Source organism: Ornithodoros turicata, chromosome 8 (genome assembly GCF_037126465.1).
Source record: "Ornithodoros turicata isolate Travis chromosome 8, ASM3712646v1, whole genome shotgun sequence".
Taxonomy (NCBI): Eukaryota; Metazoa; Arthropoda; class Arachnida; order Ixodida; family Argasidae; genus Ornithodoros; species Ornithodoros turicata.
The window spans coordinates 34642229-34663158 of record NC_088208.1 but is presented as its reverse complement, the minus strand read 5'-3'; the positions used below and the strand labels follow the sequence as shown (position 1 = coordinate 34663158).

Below are 20930 nucleotides of genomic sequence, written 5' to 3'. Positions count from 1 at the left end.
TGGTTCCGCCCGGGATCGAACCGGGGACCTTTCGCGTGTAAAGCGAACGTGATAACCACTACACTACGGAACCGCGAAAACAGCTGTTCACGTTAATGTATATGAGTGTGCTAGTATTCCCTGTTGGTGTTAGTTTAGATTTCTGCATTTTTTTGCCGCTGAGGTCGGCCTTCCATTTTGATGCCTTTTTCATGCAAGGCAAAAAGTACTATTTCACAAGCCTACATACTGTCTGTACTACTGGTTTTGTGGCGACCTCTCCATTCAATTTGGCTGACTGTGCGCCGATCTCGATCTGCTGAACGATTTGAAGTTCTGTTACGTGCCAACAAACCGGGTACTATACTCGGAACTGTCTTTTATGTAACGTTTTTGGGACAGGAGCAGTTGTTGCTTGTCTTGTAAGCAACTATTGCGAAAGTTTGCCATTAGCAACTATGACGTCACTGGTGAAGTGCAGACCGGCATTTTGAAAGACGTGTGTGTATTCTGGAGGTCTCCGTTATTGAAAGACTGCTGCACCGAGATATAATAACCCAGAATGGCCACAGATGGCTTACAGAAATCCAGGTTACAGCACTTTAAAAATAAAGGAAAAGACCAAGATGTAAGTGTGCACAAACAATTACATTGACTACTCTTTTGTCCGCTTTCTCTATAAGCCTAACTGGTGTCGATACAGCAACGATTTTCACTCTGGTTATCATACGACACACGCCATGTGTTTGGAATATGTCTGATCAGAATGTGCATCATTCGTATTTTCTTCGCATATACATGTTTCATGTTCAGGACTCGACTGCATGCTCTTGTCCGCTGATCTGTGTTAAGCCTACACGATGGGTTACCGTTCAAAATGAATGGTAAAAGTTCGTTTATTGATTAACCACCCTTGCCAGCACAATATTACGTACATGCACAAGAAGTCACGCCAGTTCGCTCCTGTTACTAACCGTACCAATCATGTAGGATCCTCATGAACTCCAGAAAGTGTTACAAATTTTGACGTCGCACATAAGTTTCTGCTAATTAATTGTTGTCATTTAGCACTCTTGTCATGTGGAGCTGTAAAAGAACAGATGCTCCACTTTCATTCAATCGGATATATACAGGTTTTTAAGCTTTCGGAAACCATTTGTAAAAATACGCAGTTGCAAACTGACGAAATAGGGTGCACATGAGACACCTGATCGTTAAGTGGTTTCGCAATAAGGGGAATCTTGCGTTCAATTGTGCCTTTTCGGAATTTGTTTAGTCAATGACGTGCAACGGCGTGAGTGACACAAAACACACAAAACTGCGTGTTCGCATACGACCTTGTGACACCACAAGTATCGAAAATGACCCAAGCGGCACAGTGTACTGAAAATGCGAGCTCATAGAGGTGGACGGGCAGATCAGAGTTTTATTTGTTTGTTTGTCAAGTTTGTCTAGTTTTGTTTGGGGCATATCTTCAAAACGATGGAAATACCTTCAAAACTACACGGATAAGACATCTGCCCACCACCCCCATGTACTTGAACTTTCAGTACATTGTGCTGCTCTGGGGGGGGAAAAGATAAGGAAGCTTGTAGTGCCAAGGTTCACTTTAATGCACAATCGTGGCAGTTCTACCAGGTAATAGTTCCCGTATATGTTTTGACTGGTAACTTTTGACCTCATATATAGCGTCATGGGTAACTTTGCTCATGGATGGAGGCCGATAAAGTAACGTTGTGACAATGTGTTCATTTCGTTGGTTCCGCGTTGTTGTGCAGGAAATGCGCAGACGGCGTAATGAGGTGACAGTCGAACTCCGTAAAAACAAGCGGGATGAGTCTCTCCTGAAAAGGCGAAATGTACCGCAAGTAGATTCGACGGATGAAGAGGAGGCTGAACGCAACCACACCGACCTTGAGACCCTCGTGCAGAATGCAGCCAGCTGTGACCCCAACGTTCAGCTCAGTGCCGTGCAGGCAGCACGGTAAGCATTTGGCAGCCAACCGTTACCCCCGCTTCCGTATCTCTCCTCGCGTTCAACTGTTCCGAAGCATTATACATTGTGGTAGCAGGGGTTGCCACTAGAGATGCAAAGCCCCGGAAAAAAAACCAGAAATTTTTTTGGGAAAAAAAATTTCTCTTCGTCTTTTTTTCTCGTCTCCAGGAAAAATAGCCCAAAATTTCCAGGCGACAAAATTCAGAAACGTAAATTTTCGTGCCTTTGGTGCGTTCCAACCCGCCAACAGTGCCTTAGGTGCCTCTAATCCGCCAACAACCACCAACTTAACGGAGGCTCCGTCTGGCCGCTCCAAGCGATCGCCATCGCATTCACATAATGTCGGAGTTCTGGTCGGAGTGGACGGGATGTTCTAATTACCTATCGCTGAGTAGACAGCAGTCTCATGGGATGCTCTGCTCCGCATTTATGCCTAGGGGGATGAACACTACTAAAGCTTCTAGCTCATTGTATGCTGTGGTTTGGCCGGCAACGCTTCGACTCAGCAGTAACCGCATTTGTTTCAAATTTTTCGGAAAACAAAAAAGGAACGTCTTTCTTTTTTTTCTGTGAAAGGGCTTGAGCTGCAAATAAGCCTACCAGTATCACCTTTCAACCGGCAAAACGGGCAAATAACTGACCCAGCTGGTGAAATACCAGCTGGGCGGCAACCGCAGTGGTAGCAGCGTGGTCTAGAGCCCTGCACAGGCCCCCGACCCAGCCCGCGGGCCGAGCCGGGCTTGTTATTGGCTGTGTGCTCCGGGCCGGGCCGAGCCCGGGCCAACAAAATACGCCAGCACCACGGGCCGGGCCCAGGCCGTTAAAATACGCCACCACCGCGGGCCGGGCCGAGCCCGGGCCGACAAATATGTTTCCGAGAGTCAGGCCCGGCCAGGCCACGCAGCTAATTCCACACAATGGAGATGCATTAGTTCATATCATCATGCGCTTGCGTCATTGCTGTGCATACTTTGCAAAGACAAGCAAGGGATACTGCATTAGGCATATGATTCGACCCTCTAGAACATTCTGAAAGCCACTTTACATTGCTCCTCACTCCTCACATATTTCACAATCAGTTGGCAGAGCTTGGTGAGAGGGGTATGGACTGGGAGAAGGAGTTTGCTGACAGCATCCTCTACCTCCGCAAAATCTTGACAGTGTAACGATAACGCCCATGCCCGGGTACGTTCTGTTTTTAATTTGGTCTGGTGCGGTTATGGTGTTAAACCGCCATCACTTGTATGTTTGTCTCCTTATAAATTTACTGATAAATTTGTTTGATAATCGCCAGAAACGCGTACGTTGCGGCTGGAAATACTATGCCGGGATCTACTCGCCGGGTCACCGGGCCGGGCCAGGCTCTATTTGCTTAGATTCCGGGTCGGGCCGGGCTCTAGTCACTGGGTCACCGGGCCGGGTCGGGCCGCATAAAAATATGAAGGTCCGGGCCCGGGTCGGGCCGGGCCATTATTCGATGCGCCCGGGCGGGGTCGGGCCCGGAAAAGTCGGCCCGTGCAGGGCTCTAGTGGTCTAGCATACTGAACTAAGTGTCTGATGAGTAGGAACTCCGGTTTTTGGGCACAAGCGTACCTTTTTTTTTTTTACCGCAGGCGACTGTTGTCGAGTGACCGCAATCCGCCAATCGATGACCTCATCAACTCTGGCATCCTTCCCATCCTCGTACAAGCGTTACGACGGCACGAAAAGTAAGTGCTCTGAAAGCTCAGTGTCCTGCAGCAGTAACTGACCGCTTCTCTTTTTTTTTTTTTTTTTTCATCCAGTCCGTCGTTGCAGTTCGAGGCAGCGTGGGCTCTAACAAATATTGCATCAGGAACGTCACAGCAGACACAGGCCGTTGTGAATTCAGGTGAGTTACTGTTAATTTACAGTCACTTCTTTAACTACAAAACAGGCGTAGGAAGACACGCTGGACAGGTGAACTTACAACAAACATTGAAAAGTTGGCCGACATTTCATGCTTTCGATCATCAGTGTGCCTAGTGACAACTTGCAGGAGCGTCATAGCGTTTCGCTGTATTTAACCGGTTTGATTAGCATTAGCGGAGCTGGTATTTTGCTTCCCGAACGTGCGGACCGTTACCGGTCACCAGGCAAGCGTGGTAGACCAGTTAGTGCATGTGCGGTGCAGTGAAGGCGTCGACACTCGTTACTGGCTCTACCGGGAGTTCGCGTTACCGGTTTGCTGTTTAATTTTTGGAGTACAGTGTTGTTCGAATATCATTAGTAATGTCCTTGCGCGATTTATGCATCCACAACTTTTCCAACCTTTTCGATTTCATGCGCGTAAACGTGGCAACTGCTTTGGCTGTAGCATTTGTGTAGTATATCTGTGATAAACATGGAAACAAGAATTTTTGTGATTTTTTTTTTTTTTAGAGTAGACTGATAGCAGTTTGGTTGTTTCAGATGCGGTTCCTCTTTTCCTGGACTTGTTAAGGTCACCCCATCAGAATGTCTGTGAACAGGCAGTGTGGGCACTTGGAAATATCATTGGTATGTTGCCTGTATCTGACGCACAACATTTGACATCATAAAGGGGAGCAGCTCCCCGTAACACACATCATCACATGCTCATTACATCTTCGTTGTCATAATTTGCAAGCATTCCTTCACCCATCCCCATTACTGAATGATAAATTGCTGACATTTGTACCATATGCAAGCGTGCATAACATTTTTAGTAGTGTGCCTTATTTGAAGAGTTCATAATTTCACGAGTGGCCTTTGTATATTCTTGCCATCTTTGTCACTTTTAACTTGATCTATGTGGCTTTTAACAACTTTATCCACTTTTGCAATTGGCTTAGCACATCATATAGTTATACTAGTTGACGTGCTAAAAGTGCCCAATTCATTGTCATTATGAATTTTGCTTTCTCTGTTGCTATTTGTGTTGTGCCCTTAAGAGGGCATAGCCAGCCACCAAGTTGTTGGTCAGAAAAAGTGTCTGGTTTTGAACTACTCTAGCCAACTAGGTGTTCTAGCCAATCAACGTAAGGAGCATTGCCACATGACCTCCAGTTTCATTCGTGCCCTACTACCTGCCGTGGGTTCAGATCCTAGAGAGGTACCTGAGATTTTTTTTTTTTTTTACTAACATCACATAAGCATATCAATAGGCATTTTTTTGGAGGTACTGGTGATCTTCTGGCAAAATAAACTGACTTAGGTTTCAATAACTGCAGTTGGAAAAAAAAAAGTGTGCGCGTTGTTTCGTGTACGAGCTTTTATTTATATACAGCCGGTGCACAAAAGTTGTTTAAAGGTGACGTCAGCTGCTGGGGGTGGTACTTATCTGTGTCGATTGCTGATTGGTTAAGGGGATGGGCCTCAACTTCGAGACTACGTCATCAGGCTAGGAGTGGTGGAACCCCTTCTGTCATTCATCAAGCCCAATATGCCGCTGACGTTCCTCCGCAACGTCACCTGGGTCATCGTCAACCTGTGTCGCAACAAGGACCCGCCTCCGCCGATCGACACCATCAAGCAGATTTTACCCTCACTATGTCTTCTCATCCACCATACAGACAACAATGTGAGTTCACCCGTTGCTGCTGAGGGTGTCGCTGAGGATGACGCTGTAACCGGTTTTTTTTTTTTTTTTCCAGATTCTCGTAGACACTGTGTGGGCGCTGTCGTACCTAACGGACGGTGGAAACGACCAGATCCAGTGGGTCATAGACTCTGGCGTTGTCCCGCATTTGGTGCCTCTGCTAAGTCACAAGGAAGTGAAAGTGCAGGTCCGTAACTCTTGCACACATTTTGGTGCCCTGTCATTTTGCAACGTCATGCTGGAACATGTGACGTTGATTTGGTCGCATTTGCAACGTGTGACATTTGCATATGGCACAATCTCACGCTTCTCTTTGCAGACGGCAGCTCTACGTGCTGTGGGCAACATTGTGACAGGTACTGACGAGCAGACGCAAGTTGTCCTCAATTGCGACGCCCTCACACACTTTTCGGCTTTGCTGACGCATCCGAAAGAGAAGATTAACAAGGTGCGATATGGATCTATTGTCAGTGTTTGTTGGAGTAACAGGACCAACGTAAATGTATACCTGCTGAAAAATGGTGTTCGGGAAGGTGCGCTACTTCTGAATTGATTGTTACCAACCATCACTAAACATTTGCCATTGAACCATGCTGCATGGAGCAAAACGAAGTATTAGGTGTCGGGCTTTTGCTTATCAAGATTTATCGAGGTATTCCTCGCATGAGCGAAGGCAGAAGAATACTTTGTGTGAGATAGCAGTGTAACTTCAGAAGTCAGCCCTGGCACATGCAGCCTTAATGCACTGTTTCACTGTTTTGTTTGCTCATTGTGTTTCCACGCAACAGTTTGTCGTCACAAAAGTGGTGCCTTTTGCACTGGTGTTAGGGTCGCCATAATTTAATCACGTGCAGTAGCAGTGGCAAGTAATTGCAGATTTGATGTAATTTATTCGATTCGTGATTCGCACATGATGAACAGACCTGCCACGGAGATCTCTCTGGCTGTCTTCCGCAGCGGCAAACTTTAGTATGTGGCCCCGCGGAAGATAGGAGCTTGGAACACTGCTGTGGGCCTGTCCAGCACATGACAGAAAAAGCAGTGCATCTGAGGACTTTCTGTCCAGTGATTATGAAAAATATTAGTCTAACAGCAGTGGACAGCAGCAGCAGAGGGTATCTTCCACGGGGGGTCCAGGGTGTGTTCCCCATGTTCTGGGTAGAGCCCCTGTCAGTTCTGAATTCAGATACGATAGAGGTCATCATCTTCAGCTGCCTGTTTGGGAGAGGAGGTTTGAAAAAAGGACGACCGATCTAACAAAGTTTTCCGTGCAGGAGGCTGTGTGGTTCCTCTCCAACATCACCGCCGGCAATACCCAGCAAGTCCAAGCTGTCATAGATGCGGGCCTCATCCCTATGATAATTCATCATCTCAGTAAGGTATGTCCACCATTAGAATATGGACCTGGCTATTTTAGTGTGGTGCAGAGAAGCGCTTACTGTGAGAGCCTGAAGGTTTAAAGTTGAGCCCGAATTTGCACCCGGAATGGTTGAAGGTTGCCTCTTTGGGGCGAAACCCAATTTTTCCCCGGCAAATTGCCCTCACTGAGACGCCTGTAGGGACGCGCACTAACTTGTTTGGCAGCATACGCAGTTACATCACTGCTTGTACCAAGCCGGTACGGTTTGTTTCAGTAACTGAGCCCGATTTCTCCCCAAATTTAGTGTACTGGAAGGTTTTTTTTCACCCGAATTCGCATGAATTTAGAGCGCACGTTTATTTACCCAATTTTTACCGCCCCAATTTAGCCCAAATTACTCCCCAAATTTAGAAAAAAATATTTCCCGAAAACTTCAGCCTCTGCTTATCGTGTCACCCCTACATATATGTAAAAGAAGCGCGGTTGTCATTGGCGTCGGCAAAATCCATTTTTTCTCGTGGGTCGGAAAACACATTCTGCGCACACGTTACACACAGTGTGTGTGTGCGTGTGTACATTTCACTGTGGCAAGCACGCAAATGCTTTAAATTAGGGGTGTGCGAATCCGAATATTTTAAGTCGAATCGAATGGAGGAAAAAATTCCGAATACCGAATCGAATATCGAATATTTGTGCAAAATTTACAATATGCGACTTTCGCACTAAAATTTTCCATTTTGTAGCCCATGCGTTTAGTGTAATTTTTCTGGCATTAACTGTCACAAGACAGACGCGCAGTTCTTCTGCTAAATCGAATAGTTCGAGCGTTTGATATTCGATTCGAATTCGAGAACTCGAATATTCGCACACCCCTACTTTAAATAGCTTCTGCAGCCATATGGTGATGCGAGAGTTGGGGGAAAATGTGTAAGAAAGAGCGGGATATGTGTGTTTCAGGGTGAGTTCCAGACTCAGAAAGAAGCCGCATGGGCCATTTCCAACCTGACCATCAGCGGCACCAAGGCTCAGGTGTCTTACCTAGTGGAGCAAGGAGTAGTGGCACCACTGTGCAATCTGCTCGCTGTGCGAGACCCCCAAGTGGTGCAGGTGGTACTTGATGGCCTCAACAACATTCTCAAGATGGCGGGCTCCCAGTTCTACTCTGTGGCTAGCAATATTGAGGAGTGCGGAGGTTAGTAAACTCCGATGTGTAAAAACCGATTCTTCCCCGAATTTCCTTTTGAAAGCATCGCCCGATTTTTGCCCCCCGAATCTAAAAAAATAATAAAACCCGGAAACAAAGAACCGTATGTATGTATAGGGCCTGACTTTTTCGGGTTTTATTTTTGGCCAAATACGGGGGGTAAATATCGGGTGATATGTTTCGTTTGAAAATTCGGGTGTATTCGGGTGATTTTTTTGTTTTGTTTAATAAAAATTTGTCTTAACATGGAACTAATGTTTAGCAATGTTATCAAACTTTATTTTAATGCACGCTTATGAGTGTGCCACGCGACCCGGATGTTTTCGGGTAGATTCGGGTTAAACCCGAATTTTACAGATTTTCGTTCGGGGGGTAAATATCGGGCGGATACGGGTTTAACCCTAAAAAGTCAGGCCCTAGGCACAATTATATAGACTTCGTTGGTGCAGCTGTGGTGAAATAATGTTGAATTTAGTTATCGTCAGGTTTTTCTGCCTCTCTTCCGGTCACCCTCCAAATCGGTCGGCTGCTGTACTAATGTTTATCTGTGTCCAGTAAGCAGAAGCAGGTTCCGCTATCAAACATTCATGGCGCTAATGTTTGCGCAGGCTTGGACAAGATCGAGGCTCTTCAAAACCACGAGAACGAAGACATCTACAAGCTGGCTTACGAGATCATTGACCAGTACTTCTCCGACGATGTAAGTTGAACAGCGTGGGGTTGTGAACCTGGTGGCCCTGGCTTCCCTCTCACCGTGTACCCTTTTTAATGCAGGTTGACGAAGACCCAACCTTGATGCCACAGGCATCCGAAGAAGGGTACCAGTTCGACCCTAACGCGGCCATCCCCACGGATGGCTTCAAATTTTGATCGAAGCCCCCGTCGCAGCCTCCTCTCCCCCATGACAAGGACGTGCAGGAACCGCTCTGTATTTTCTAATTTGGCGATTGCTCCACGGACCACCGCGTTAGAGGAAGACTGCTTCATCACACTTCAGGGAATTGGCCAGAGAAGGACAAAAAGAAAGAAAAAAAAAAGAGAGAGAGAGAGAGACATTACCGTTTCCTAAAACGCAAGGGCCAGAACGCCTCCGGGAAGAAGTGGCAGATTCGTCGGCGCAGCTCGAATTTTGTGCTTTTTCGTTGTCCCTAGTGAAGTGTGGTGAATCTTTCTTTGTGAGAATTTCCCCCCCCTCTTTCCAAATTCTCCCTTCCTCCCTCCACCACCAGGTGTGACACAGAGGCAAGTGTGTAAATTCATCCTCGTTACCCTTCCCCATCCTCCTCCTCCATCTCCACCTCCTCTCTTACTGCAGGTAACTTCTTCATACTACTTCTATTTCACGCCTTCTCTCTCGTAGGCCGAGATAGCTGCCTCTGTTGTTATTTATACATATATATACTTACCTTGTATGATGTCAAAAGCCAGCACAACCCTCACAAAAGGCGAGAGAGACATCCAGATGGGAAGAAACGAAGAAAGAAGAAAATAACAGGCGTTTTTCTTCCCGGCCGAAGTGCAAAGCTTCTGCTACTGTGGCAAGGACGGAGAAGAAAGTCCCCTCCCCCCCTATTTCAAAAGAGGAGAGGGTGGGGAGGCACACACAACACAAAAAAAAATCGACACAGCTGGAAGAAACGAAGAAAAGCACAGCAAGCGAAAACTCTGCATAACAAGTATCCAAAAAGTGTGGACAACACGAAAAAGTGACGACGTTCTGCTCGCATTCGGTTTCGGGAGGGGAGGGGCCGTATCTCCCCTCCGGGTTCACTGCAGCAGGTCATACGCAGGCGGAAAAAACAGAAAAAGAAAATAATGCGGGATAAAAGAAGACGAAGATAAAAAAAACGGCACATCCTCTTCAGTTTGTCCGTCTAGGTGCCTTAAGTTTGACGGGGAAAGGTGGAGCGCGGAAGTGCACGTTGACAGTGGGACTTCCGGCAACGAACTCTCAGCAAGCTGGTTTTTTGAACTTCGAACCACAAAAGAAAAGAAGAAAAAAAGGAAGCAAAGAAAGTGCCAATCTGGGATCGCTTTATCCTGTGGCTCACGTTTATTTTTTTATTGGACGAAACTATTCCTCTGGTCGGCAGTGTGCGGTCCCCCGTTTCTAGGTTGTCGTTTCCTTTTTGGACTTTTTTTGGTTCCGTGCAACGCAGGAAGGAGTCTGGGGTCTTTCGCAGTGTCAAAACAGATGGTTCCTAAAAAGTGTTTTGAGCACGCCCTTATTGTACATACATATTAGCTTTTCTCACTTTGTTCGCTGCCATTTTGCATAATCGTAACGGAAACGAGTCGTGGAAAACGTCCCTCCCCGGCTCTGTCGGAGCGGGGGAGACAATCTTCCCTCCCGAAAGGACCTTCAGATCCACGACGGAAGGCATGTTGAGGGAATTTGCTAGGAAGGCTTTGTAACCAATTGAAAAAATGCGTAAGGACACATTCCCCCCCGTTGTGTCATGATTGGAGACTTTTTAGAAGTACATCTCTCACTCGATGCCACAGATATATCTTTATATACTGAGTGTGGCAGATATAATCTGTTTTGAACCTGCCAAAGTCCAGAGGTGTCCGGAGGAACACCAAAGTCACTGTGATGAAATTTGTCCTAGCGCGCACGCGCGTGTGCGTTACCACTTCATTGAAACTGTTCTAGAATTAACCCGAGCATTTGGCTGTGCATTCGTTTGATAACAGGAGCTGGCGGCGCTATTTTACAGTTTAAGACGACTTTTTGACGTGGCTCAGTGTTCTTATAGGTGCTTTATCCTAATATGCAATGTATGAAGAAGAAGAAGAAGAAAAAAAGAGATTGTGCATAGAAATTGCTACATAGCTAGAATTTTTGGATGTGCACTCGATGTAAGATAATGTTTAAAAGGAGCAAAGAGTTTTGTTTGCCCCCAAAACAAGCACATTGTGCTCCATATCAGATTATTTTGAGCACACTCAATAGCACTTGTGTAACGCCAGGTGCAAGACTTGCAATAGGGGGCAAGTGCTACGAAGCAGAAAAAAAAAAAAAAAAGGACCTGCCAAATGGGGCTCGTAAGCAGTCCTCCTCCTACGCTTTAATTGTGATAAGGATAACCCAGAACAAATCGAAAGCCCGAGGGTCCGGTTCTCACAAAAGTGCTCTTTTATTCCTCCGTAAAAAAGAGGCTCCGTATTTGATGCACCACTTTGCCTGCTGTTGGTCTCTGTCCATCAAAGAAAAAAAAAGGTTTGCAGTGCGTGCGGGTCTTCTTGTTCCGTAAGGGAGCACAAAGTAAATGTATATCATTGCAGTGTTTTTTATTCAGCTGTGATGCATCTTTTTCTCCGGGAGAAAAGAAGAAGAAAAAAACTCTCGAAAGGTGGCGACAAATTGCTCAAAACTCATTACACATATTTTTCTCTTTTCGTGCGTGGAATTTTCCCGAGCAGCTGTCATCCGCGTAAAGCCTTGAAAACCGCCGCGTAAAAAAAAAAGTGTTGAGTGTCCAGAGCATGTTGAGAATCTCTCTCTCGCCTTGACGGAGTCTGCAGCGGACTGGGATTACATAAAACGATGTGTGGATGCTGTTCAGTGTGCTGTCTTTTGGTGGAACCTGAACAGTGGAGCAGACCTTTTTTGTAGCTTCGAGTGATTTTAATAATGTAGGATTTTTTTGCCAGGAAACTTGGGCTTTGCTGTCCTCCCATTGGGTTGTGTACACACCATGTAAATGTTTTCAAAGTAACGAGGTCTCATTTGAATAGACACATCAGCAGTATACACATTAGCATGGCTGTTCTTGTATACAGAGTATACAGTTTTTTTTTTTTTGCGGGTCTCGCAGGAGTTAAGTTATTTCCTAAGAGCTGGTTTTCCCCCCTCTTTTCTTATTTAGACTTCTTTTGTATGCAGTGTTTCAGTTGCACTTGTCATCCTAAATGTAGATGTTGTAAGGAAAACAAATGATTACCTGATAAAATGGACCATTGTACATACATTAAGAGCAAACTGTAAATGCTGAAAAATTGATTTGTTTTCCTTGCAATGTTTCAGTGCCTAATGTGGGCCACCTTTGGGTTTACAAAGAAATGAGTCGCGAAATTTTTATACTGTGTATAGAGAAACGAATGTGCTATATTTTAGCACGCAATTTAAAAATTGGGCTCTACAGCCGTTGTAAACCAAGGTGCCGTGGGCAAATAAAAGTAAAACAAAATGCTCCGAGTTAGTGTAATAATATTGCCGTTCATCCCTGGTGGTAATTAAGCATTTCATGCAAATTGAGCATTTACTGCACGTAACAGAATTTGACTTCTCTGCCTAGTTGTGGGTCAGTCTTCCAGGTTTACGAATAATTTGATTTTCCAAACACAGTGACAGAGAGTGACAAAAACTCTCGATATCGTTTGGTCATAAAATTAGAAGCCTGATGATATGAACGGGTTTATGTACACAATATAATACAGAGTATGAGATTCAGATCTTGAATGAATGGTCGTAGCCGGCATGAGCATTTGGAACGCTTTCGACGCTGCCGTTGAGGATGTGCAGGTGTGGTGTTGTGCTGCTTTTTCTTCGGAAGACATCTGCATCGAGCATAAGCAAGATGGATAGTTAGTAGACAAAAGCGTGCTGGTGTAATAATGGTACATAAAGGGATAGCTGTTAGGATAGGGGAGGCCCCCAAAGAAGGGTGCTTGTGGGTCAGTAATAGTCCTTGCTACAATGTAGGAGTAAATATGGAGCTTACTTGTATGAGGTTTCTGGACAAGGTCTTCAAAATGAGCGAACACGACTAGGACAAAGTAGATCTGAAAAAAAAAAAAACAACTGTGGCAGTGTTCTCACAAACTTGCTGTTGTATTGCACTGTCTTAGCAAAGGTAATGTGGCCAGAGAAATATTTTGGGAGGAGTTCTATGGGAGCGGAGGATTTCGGGGGGGTTTGGGCCCTCCCGGCTACGCCACTGGTGGTACTGCAGGGAGACTAGGCACATTGGTTCTCCTTACCATGAGACAGAACAGCAGCCCACAGATACCAGCTGCTGCTGCACACCAGCTAGTGCTACCGAGGCCTAGATGCTGCCCGCCTTTCGTCTGTGAATAAAATAGAATAACTGTGGTCAGCAACCACAAGAGTGATCTGGAAATTCTCGTATAATACGGCATGTTCTTTTTTTCCCGCCATCAGTATTGTTACTATTGTAGGACCACGTGTCAGCACCATATCGCTATGAACGCGTTTGACACCCCCCCCCCTCCCCCGAAGAGGCAGTTCCTTTCTCTCTCCTTTTCCTTCTTTCTCTCTTTCTTTCTGAACCCAGCAACGTAGGTAGCCGTGTATGTCCGTCCGTAACGAGAGAAGAGAATGGAGAATTTATCGGAGAAACCTATAGCTACGGTATTTACGATGGCACCGAAACGAGTGCGGGGTTGAACATGATAGAAAATTTTTCTCTTGTGTATGTTTGTAGCAGTGTCTATGCCCGTATATTTATTAGCATCAACTCATTTGCATAAAAACACTATCAACGCTCACTTAAAAAAACAGTCACGCGTGCATCCAGTATACGTCAGCCTATCCTGCTCTGACGAGTGGCACGGGTTGCGTTATCTTATCTGCCCTTCAAACGTGTCCACGTCTCGTGCCAGCAGATATCTTCAAAATGTGCTGGCGTCTATTTTCTTGAGTGCTCCTGTACGATATCTTTGCCGCCAGCTTCCCGATAACGACTGACATTTCTGTCAGCTTGGATTGTGACATCAGCGCACTGGCGTCTACCGTCAAGTGTAACCGTATGGGACGGGAGACTTGTGTGTCCTGTGCTCCCAGTGATCGGACTGGGAACGCAGTGGGCCACGCATTAAAAGTGCTAAAAGCGACACCACACAGACGACCAGTCCACGTGGTACGTGTACGCTTTGCCAGTTCACTTTTAATGGGTGTCCTTGCGCGTGGCTGATTTATGACTTCAGTATGATGGGGGACGGCAATTTTACGGGACGTTAGAACCTTGTGTATATCTATGCCATCGTGAATATCTATAAAGTGTCACGTAGCTATCAGTAATATGCCATGCCAGAAAATCATTGCCTTGTCTGCTACGCAATGTTCGCTACCCCCCCTCCCCTTTCTTGCCCTTTGCCTTTCGATAGGTAGTCGGTAGTTAGGTAGTCCTGTGACGTCACTTCTCAGATATATGCAGACATATTCAGTTAGTCGCTTAACTGTCTTGTTGCAACAGCACGCGGGGTTCGCCAGCTATTGTACTCCTCGAGGGAATAGACCTCTCCCTGTTTGTAAACAAATGACGTCATAGTGTTCGACAGCGCCACCAATTTGGTAGAGTTGAACTACGTTCGAAGCTAGGGGGCGAACAAGGACGCGCCCGAAAGCCACGGTCTTGAGGGGATTACGATGGTCCCTGAAAGGGACGTGACCTTCGGTCCTAGTTTTCTTTCAGTAGGGGGCAGCGAACAAGTGCCCATTCGTGGAACCCAGCTCTCCCCTTCCGATTTGTTTCAGTTTCAGTCTGTCTACCAATGTCATGATGACGTTTCTCGGGTAGAGGTCTATAACTGGCGAGAAAGCCGTGCGCCTACTTGATGCTACAAGAGCTTGCGGAAAATTCAGGACTCATTCTGGAACTCCGCTGTTCCACCACGTAAGGTAAAAGTGCCCAATACCAAGTGGGTGTGTACAAATCGTATGGCATGCTTCGCTTATATCTGAAGCTATAACTCACAGCTGCAATGCCCATGACGATCATCCCAGCGATGCTTAGCAGAATGTCGACCACTCCAGTAACGATCCATGGCAGGATTAGTTGTGCCCTTTCCTAAATAACGAGAAAGAGAGAGAAATGTTATAGACATGTTAGGAAGAACGTATATGTTTGCACACTTACGATTTTGGATCCCCAGATGAGAAGCACACACGTAAACAAGTGGAACAGACAGTATATGGCAGGAAACAGGAAGATTAGATAGTTGACTGGAAAAGAGGTACAAGATGTAAATTACGGAGGACTACGTTAGATAGCGTTGACGTCAAAAATCGCGATAGAGGATGGCAACCAGGCACAATGAAGTACGATGCCACTACTACAGTCACGTACTATTATAGCTTGGTACTATGTCTTTTAACGGTAATCGTGCAAACAAAAAGTACATTGGTTTACTCCTCCTTGCCAAGATAAACATTACGAATGGAGTGCGCTTATAATTTAAAATTATTAGTAAATTAAAAGTGAACCGGAGGCTAAAGCATGCTGAGGTAAACGCGTTTATAAGTTGTAAATGCGTTTATCTCAGCATACTTAGTCTGCACGAAGTCAGAATATTGTCCTCGCGCACTTAGTATTTCCTTCAAGACGACATTGGTAATGAAATCGGTAAATTCTTCCTGCTTTTTAACACATGACATTTTAATTATTGACGTATTTTGCACTGTTACACACACTATAAAAAGAAGAAAAGTCTGCCTAGATTGCAATTACGGTAGTCTGCATGTTAGTCCCCATTATACGCCCTATCCCCCAAAGGACTAAACCTACTCTTGTTTGCTCAATGATAGCATTTCCCACGTAATGACATTTTGAACCCGATTCGGAGAGATAGCAAGACACTTCTTAGAGAATGATATATAGGACGCCTGAATTAAAATTTAAGAGATTTAGGACATATATATATATATATATATATATAAAAGGACGATTGACATCACTCACATTAAAAACTGCGTAAATTTAACTTACCTTTAATTTCCCCTTGATGATCTGGTACAACCTTACTGTCAGAGGAGGCCACCAGGACCCTCAGGAAGCCCGCAACCGATGTGAGAAGTGCCAGTACCTACATTGTGGAAGAGTTCACATGTAACACTCTGCCTCATTTGCCTCATTTTTTCTTCTTTTTCAGCGGAACACACGCCGTTATGGTGCTTCCGGTACAACAACAATGCCTACCCCCGTCGCATATCCTATGATTGTGCAGGCAGTCTTGGGGGCAACCAGGCCTCCACAGGGCTGGGGTAGACTGACGACCATCCCTTGCTCTTCCTGAACGATCCCTCCCCGTGAGTTGCCGGACTTTTATAGAGGAGGAGCTACAAGATAAGCTCGTTCGACGATAAGGCTCGAGAAGGGGGTACCGATCGATTGCCGTGCGGGAATTATCGGAGACAGGTACGAGGTGGGAAGGGATGTTCGAGTTCCAAGAACCCTCCTTGTCGGTGGTATGACAGGAATTTAAGGAGAGTTGTGCCAGTGCATATTGCCTATAATACCTATACTTGTAGGTAGATATAAGTACGCAAGAATTTGTCCCATAGAAGGCCATTGCCAATGTAAAGCTGTCTATCTTTTCGAGTTTAATTGCTACATCGATTGATTTGACAGCAAGACTTTCAGATGGGAACTCACGGTACTTCAGGTACTCACGAAGAAAAAGCTTAAATGAAATACGGGAAGTAAATTAGAACCTGCGAGAATGACAGGACTGACAAATTGTTTTCTTTATTTTGTCCTCTCTGAAGAAAGCTTGCTTTTGGTGCACTGCATTGCTACAGCGGAGTATAGCAGACATTTAAAAAAAATCACGTCCTAACTTGGTGCAGACGTTCTCTCGCTGTACTTACTTGCACGAGGCGAAGTACGCGGTCGGTACATCTGATACTCATGGTAATCACATCGCGCGCGGTTAAAAATAGGAAGGAATTTTATGTAAGGGACGGGGCGCTTTGCAAATCAAGTGGTAGAATGCTCAACTTCGAGTACTTGGTCAGTTTCAATTGTACTGGAGTATGTTCAGAGCGCCGTTTGAAGTGTAAGTCCCATAGCCTATATGCTATGTATTTTGCGTCCCCTTGAGAGAGATAACTATGTAAGAATTTTACGGTGGCTCGTCGAAAAAAAGGTCATGGTTTGCGTTGGCGTTGAACAATAATGCGTTCAAGTAATCGACGAGCGTTTGTTTGCATTTTCGTGCATCGAGTTTTTCGCACTTGATGGCACTTTTCCCACTCGCGTCTGTGCATGTGTGCCTCACAAAGTGCATAGATTTGTATAGTTTTCCTTTTCTTCTTTTTTCCTCACCCTCCTTTCCCCTTCATTTGTTTTACATATAATGAGCCCTAAGTAACGCGTCCCGGAGTAGCCAGTCCCGAGTAGTTTGGGACTAACATCTCAATTTTTTCCTCTACCAATCAGTCAACCAATCAACATGCAAATCCCATCTGGTCGACAGTTGACATTCGTCGTAATACAGGAGTATCTCCTTCTTTTCTGTGATTCCCCCCCATTGAGTTAGAATGGGAAGTAGGTGCGATACGGTTGTCTGATCCCCGATCGAAATGATGATGATGATCGATGAAGTGATCGAAATCCCCGCTGCAAAATAAACTACTGGAAATAAACGTTCTTTGACTATAAAATGCACGGCCGCCCGCGGGAAACTGCCGTCAGCGAACGTAGACTAACCTGAACGGAAACATACAAACACCAAACTTTGACTAACCTAATAATAAACTAACCAACGAAGGTGTTCCGTCGTGTCTGCCCCGCTAAGCCTGGCGGCCGCTAAAATTTGGCCTTCGTTCGCTAAAACGACTTGGACAGACATTCCAGATCGGGGATTTCGCAACCGGGAATATCGAGGTCCACCCAAGAGCGTCAGTCAGGGCATCGAAAGTACACAATCTTCGAACAAATGAATTTTGCAGACTACTTCTGAATTTCACAAGCGCCTCCTGTTCGCATAACTTGGGCGAAAGTCCTTCAAAACTATATACACAAAACTATATACAAAACTATATAGTCTAGTCAATAATAATAATAATAATTCTGAGTAAATTCTTCGTAGGAAATCATCTAGTCAACGGTTCAGCTCGCCCTTCTTTTTCTTGTCAAAATATCTGACAGCACACGTGCATCAAGTATGCGCAAACTTCTCCATCTGAAGCTTGTGTTTCGATAACTCCGAATTACTATTATTATTATTATTGTGTTTTTTTTTTTATGGAACGACTTACCGCAGTGGTGATGCCAATGTACCGCACTGCGCCCTTGGACGTCATGAGCCCACAGCACGGCTTCGTGAGCGACACGTCGGTGTCCCGTCCCCGCTCACCGTTCTGGTCCGTCTCCATGTTTGATCGGCCACTTCTAGGTCTAATCCGGGCCTTCAACCCTTTTTATGTCTTCCCAGTCGAGTCTAATAACTTTTATCTGCCATAAAATATGACCGCCTTAAGCCACCTGTCTGCCGTCATGGATCAGCAGAACGGTACAGGGTCCGATGATGTATAGGTTGCATTGCAGCATTGCATGCGCGTACATGTGTGTCTCGCCGATCGGATTTCCTTGACAGAAGTCGGCCAGGCGATCGGCATCCAAATGTGCTGACCAATGCGAAACGTTGTTAACGAGCTTGCAGTATGCGCAGAAAGTTGGGTTTTTGCAGTTTGCAGTATGCGTTGCACCGAGATAGTTTATTTGCGTGCGCCCACCGTCGGGACGGAATAAAACGAGAAAGTGAAATAGAAAAAGGCAACGGGAGCAAAATATGCAGACGTCTTCAGTGCGTGCAGACAATGGCGATGTTGATGGAGAGGAGCATATTAAATATATTTTCAGATATATTAGTTTTTAATTCTCCACTAGTCTCTCTCTTTTTTTTCTCTCTTGTTTTTTTAACGACGTGTCGTTAGTAACGTCGTGTGGCCTGCTTAGACAATGTGTACGTTTTACACTGAGAATATCGTTTTGTGTTTTGAAAGATATACCGTGAAAAAACGTACTGCATTCAGCTTGATGCGCTACACCGTGCATGGAACCCATGGCCACAAAAAAGGGCTCTGAGTTTTTACCGTGTGAGTGCAATGCGTGTGCAACAGTACGGAAAGTTCCACGCCAAGCGTGGAAAATACTGGGAAGGGACATTATCCGGTGAAGTGCTTCTCAACCTTTGCATTGTACGGAGTACAGGGTCATTGCAACAGGGTGCGTGGACTCCGGGGAGGTGTGCAGACACGGCGTCGCGGGGATGCCACCCCGATAGCTGACTAAATGCAACCTTGGTCCCCTTTCGATTATCATACCGGTGGAAATTCTCAGGTTATTGCCTCAGACGTCTTCGTATCGGGAAGGATGAAGTGCAGGATAAGCGAGAGTGCACGTGAGCACCAAATGAAAAAAAAAAAAAAAAAGAAAGAAAGAGAGAAAAAAACCTCCGTCTTGCAGAGTACACGTTTCGTTCCACGTGATCTGTTGCCGACAGACACATTACATTAGCTTGTTTTATCATGCTTCTGAGTTTAAGATGAGCTCGAGAATTCGTGTCTGAGAGAGTCTTTTTTTTTTTTTTTTACCTTTCGTGTCTGAGAGAGTTTTAAGTACCTCCCCATCGCAACTAGCGATGGGGAGTACTTCAGGTACCAGGTACTCAAGTAGCACTTTAAAGGAGTAAAGGAGCACTTTAAAGGAGGCCATCCAAAAAAATTTCAGGTTAAGACGTCTGATGAAAGTGTGTGTGTGTCATTTTACCGAATAGAGCGAAAGGTTTTGATGTGTGCAATTTGTTTCCCAGAAAAAGCTCACAGAAACATGGCTCCGCACGTTCACCCTTAAATAACGAGGAGGAGGAGGTATGATGCCACGTCACCGATGACGTTACAGGGAGAACTCGTTCTGGTTCGCCGGTCAGTGGGGGTCAGCGCCTTGTCCCTTTGCCGCCGTAAACCAGTTGGGGACAGAAGGAGCGGCCGAATCATGACCGAGCCAATAGCAATGCTTTTTCAGGACCCCGAACAGCCGAGTAGCAGACAACATTTCTCTGGACCAATCAGCGAGAGTGATCCTTGTAGCGTCAGCGCGACGTCCCAGGCAGATCACAGGCTGGTACTGCTCTCCACCGCCCTTGCGCACGGTCGCTTTTTGCGGCGTACTTTAAATTCAATTTATGCGATAATTATGATTCCGTGGTGTGAATTTTACTTCGCATGGTGCATCTTACTGGCCTACTTAAGTTTTACAGGAAGAAAACAGGGTGTTAGAAATGACTTCTGTGCTACTTTAAGTATACATTTCTGTGTACTTGTACTTTACTTTAAGTACATTTCAAATTGTGTAATTTGTACTGTAGTTAAAGTACTTTTTGTAGTACTTTCCTACCGGTACTCAAGTACCCAACCGAAAACCTGATAAAAACGAAAAAACAACAACAGTGCATTGAAGGAGGATTTTCGAAGAAGAAAATCCCTTGTTGACAAAGATGTTGAGCCACAGTTGGACACAGGAGAGGAGACAGACTCACCGGGAGACGCGCTTTGGGTTTGAGTCGCCTCTCCTCCGTCCCGTCTGTACGCGCTTACTCCAATTTCCAGTCATGTGTACCAACTAGCCTAACATTCTGCGCTTCTCAGTTATAACGGGTTTTCGGATTTATCCGAAACGGATTTATCCGAAAACAAATCTGAAAACCATACAGCGGTAAAATTTTAAGCAATTCGGACTTATCCGAAAACCACTGCTTTGAGGGGTTCTAGTAACCGAGAGCACAGCAAGAAAAGCCATGTCGTGATAGGCGGTTGACAGGGTTTATTTCCCATTGTGTCAAGATGGCCACGCATCGCGACAAGGAAAGGGGTGAACGGGGGTACCTCGATATAAAATTATCGAAATCCTTGTTGCAAAATAAACTACTGTACATAAACTTTGAAACGCGCAGTAGCGCGCGGGAAACTGCAAACAGTAACACTGAACTTGGTGCAAACACCCAAATTGGACGAACTTAGTAATAAACTAATCAACGTGCTGCTCCGTCGTGTCCACCCTGTTAA

At 45.4% G+C, this 20930-nt stretch overlaps 2 protein-coding genes and 1 non-coding gene across 5 annotated transcripts; 1 reads left to right on the top strand and 2 right to left on the bottom strand.

Annotated features, from left to right (window-relative positions):
* On the bottom strand, positions 1-73 carry Trnav-uac (transfer RNA valine (anticodon UAC)). The gene has a single exon. It is a non-coding gene; the product is annotated as a tRNA-Val (tRNA).
* Positions 74-370: 297 nt separating this feature from the next.
* LOC135367095 (importin subunit alpha-3-like) lies at positions 371-12311 on the top strand. The gene is made up of 12 exons (XM_064600204.1): positions 371-607; positions 1758-1963; positions 3589-3684; positions 3760-3845; positions 4406-4492; positions 5320-5534; positions 5608-5739; positions 5872-6000; positions 6827-6931; positions 7870-8104; positions 8725-8816; positions 8891-12311. Exons 1-12 carry the CDS (start codon positions 542-544, stop codon positions 8984-8986), a joined length of 1545 nt encoding a protein of 514 aa, XP_064456274.1. The 5' UTR covers positions 371-541; the 3' UTR covers positions 8987-12311.
* Positions 12312-12519: 208 nt separating this feature from the next.
* On the bottom strand, positions 12520-18371 carry LOC135367098 (uncharacterized). Of its 3 annotated transcripts, none has more exons than XM_064600208.1 (7): positions 18123-18371; positions 15850-15946; positions 15001-15086; positions 14839-14931; positions 13103-13189; positions 12844-12904; positions 12520-12679 (listed from the first exon to the last, which is right to left on the bottom strand). In XM_064600208.1, the coding sequence occupies exons 1-7, from the start codon at positions 18237-18239 to the stop codon at positions 12570-12572; spliced, it is 651 nt and encodes a 216-aa protein (XP_064456278.1). In that variant the 5' UTR covers positions 18240-18371; the 3' UTR covers positions 12520-12569. The 3 variants fall into 3 exon arrangements, with proteins under 3 accessions (XP_064456278.1, XP_064456279.1, XP_064456280.1); XM_064600209.1 differs by lacking the exon at positions 18123-18371 and adding an exon at positions 16060-16333; XM_064600210.1 differs by lacking the exons at positions 15850-15946; positions 18123-18371 and adding an exon at positions 15211-15502.
* Between the last annotated feature and the right edge of the window lie 2559 nt (positions 18372-20930).

What these genes read in the sequence shown, in the direction of transcription:
- LOC135367095 (XM_064600204.1), top strand. Translation starts at nt 542, where the DNA reads ATGGCCACAGATGGCTTACAGAAATCCAGGTTACAGCACTTTAAAAAT. An exon ending in CAATATTGAGGAGTGCGGAG is followed by an intron (nt 8,105 to 8,724) that starts GTTAGTAAACTC and finishes ATGTTTGCGCAG; the next exon opens with GCTTGGACAAGATCGAGGCT. An exon ending in ACCAGTACTTCTCCGACGAT is followed by an intron (nt 8,817 to 8,890) that starts GTAAGTTGAACA and finishes TTTTTAATGCAG; the next exon opens with GTTGACGAAGACCCAACCTT.
- LOC135367098 (XM_064600208.1), bottom strand. Translation starts at nt 18,239, where the DNA reads ATGGAGACGGACCAGAACGGTGAGCGGGGACGGGACACCGACGTGTCG. An exon ending in TCATCAAGGGGAAATTAAAG is followed by an intron (nt 15,087 to 15,849) that starts GTAAGTTAAATT and finishes CCTCTTTTCCAG; the next exon opens with TCAACTATCTAATCTTCCTG. An exon ending in TGTCCAGAAACCTCATACAA is followed by an intron (nt 12,680 to 12,843) that starts GTAAGCTCCATA and finishes TGCTCGATGCAG; the next exon opens with ATGTCTTCCGAAGAAAAAGC.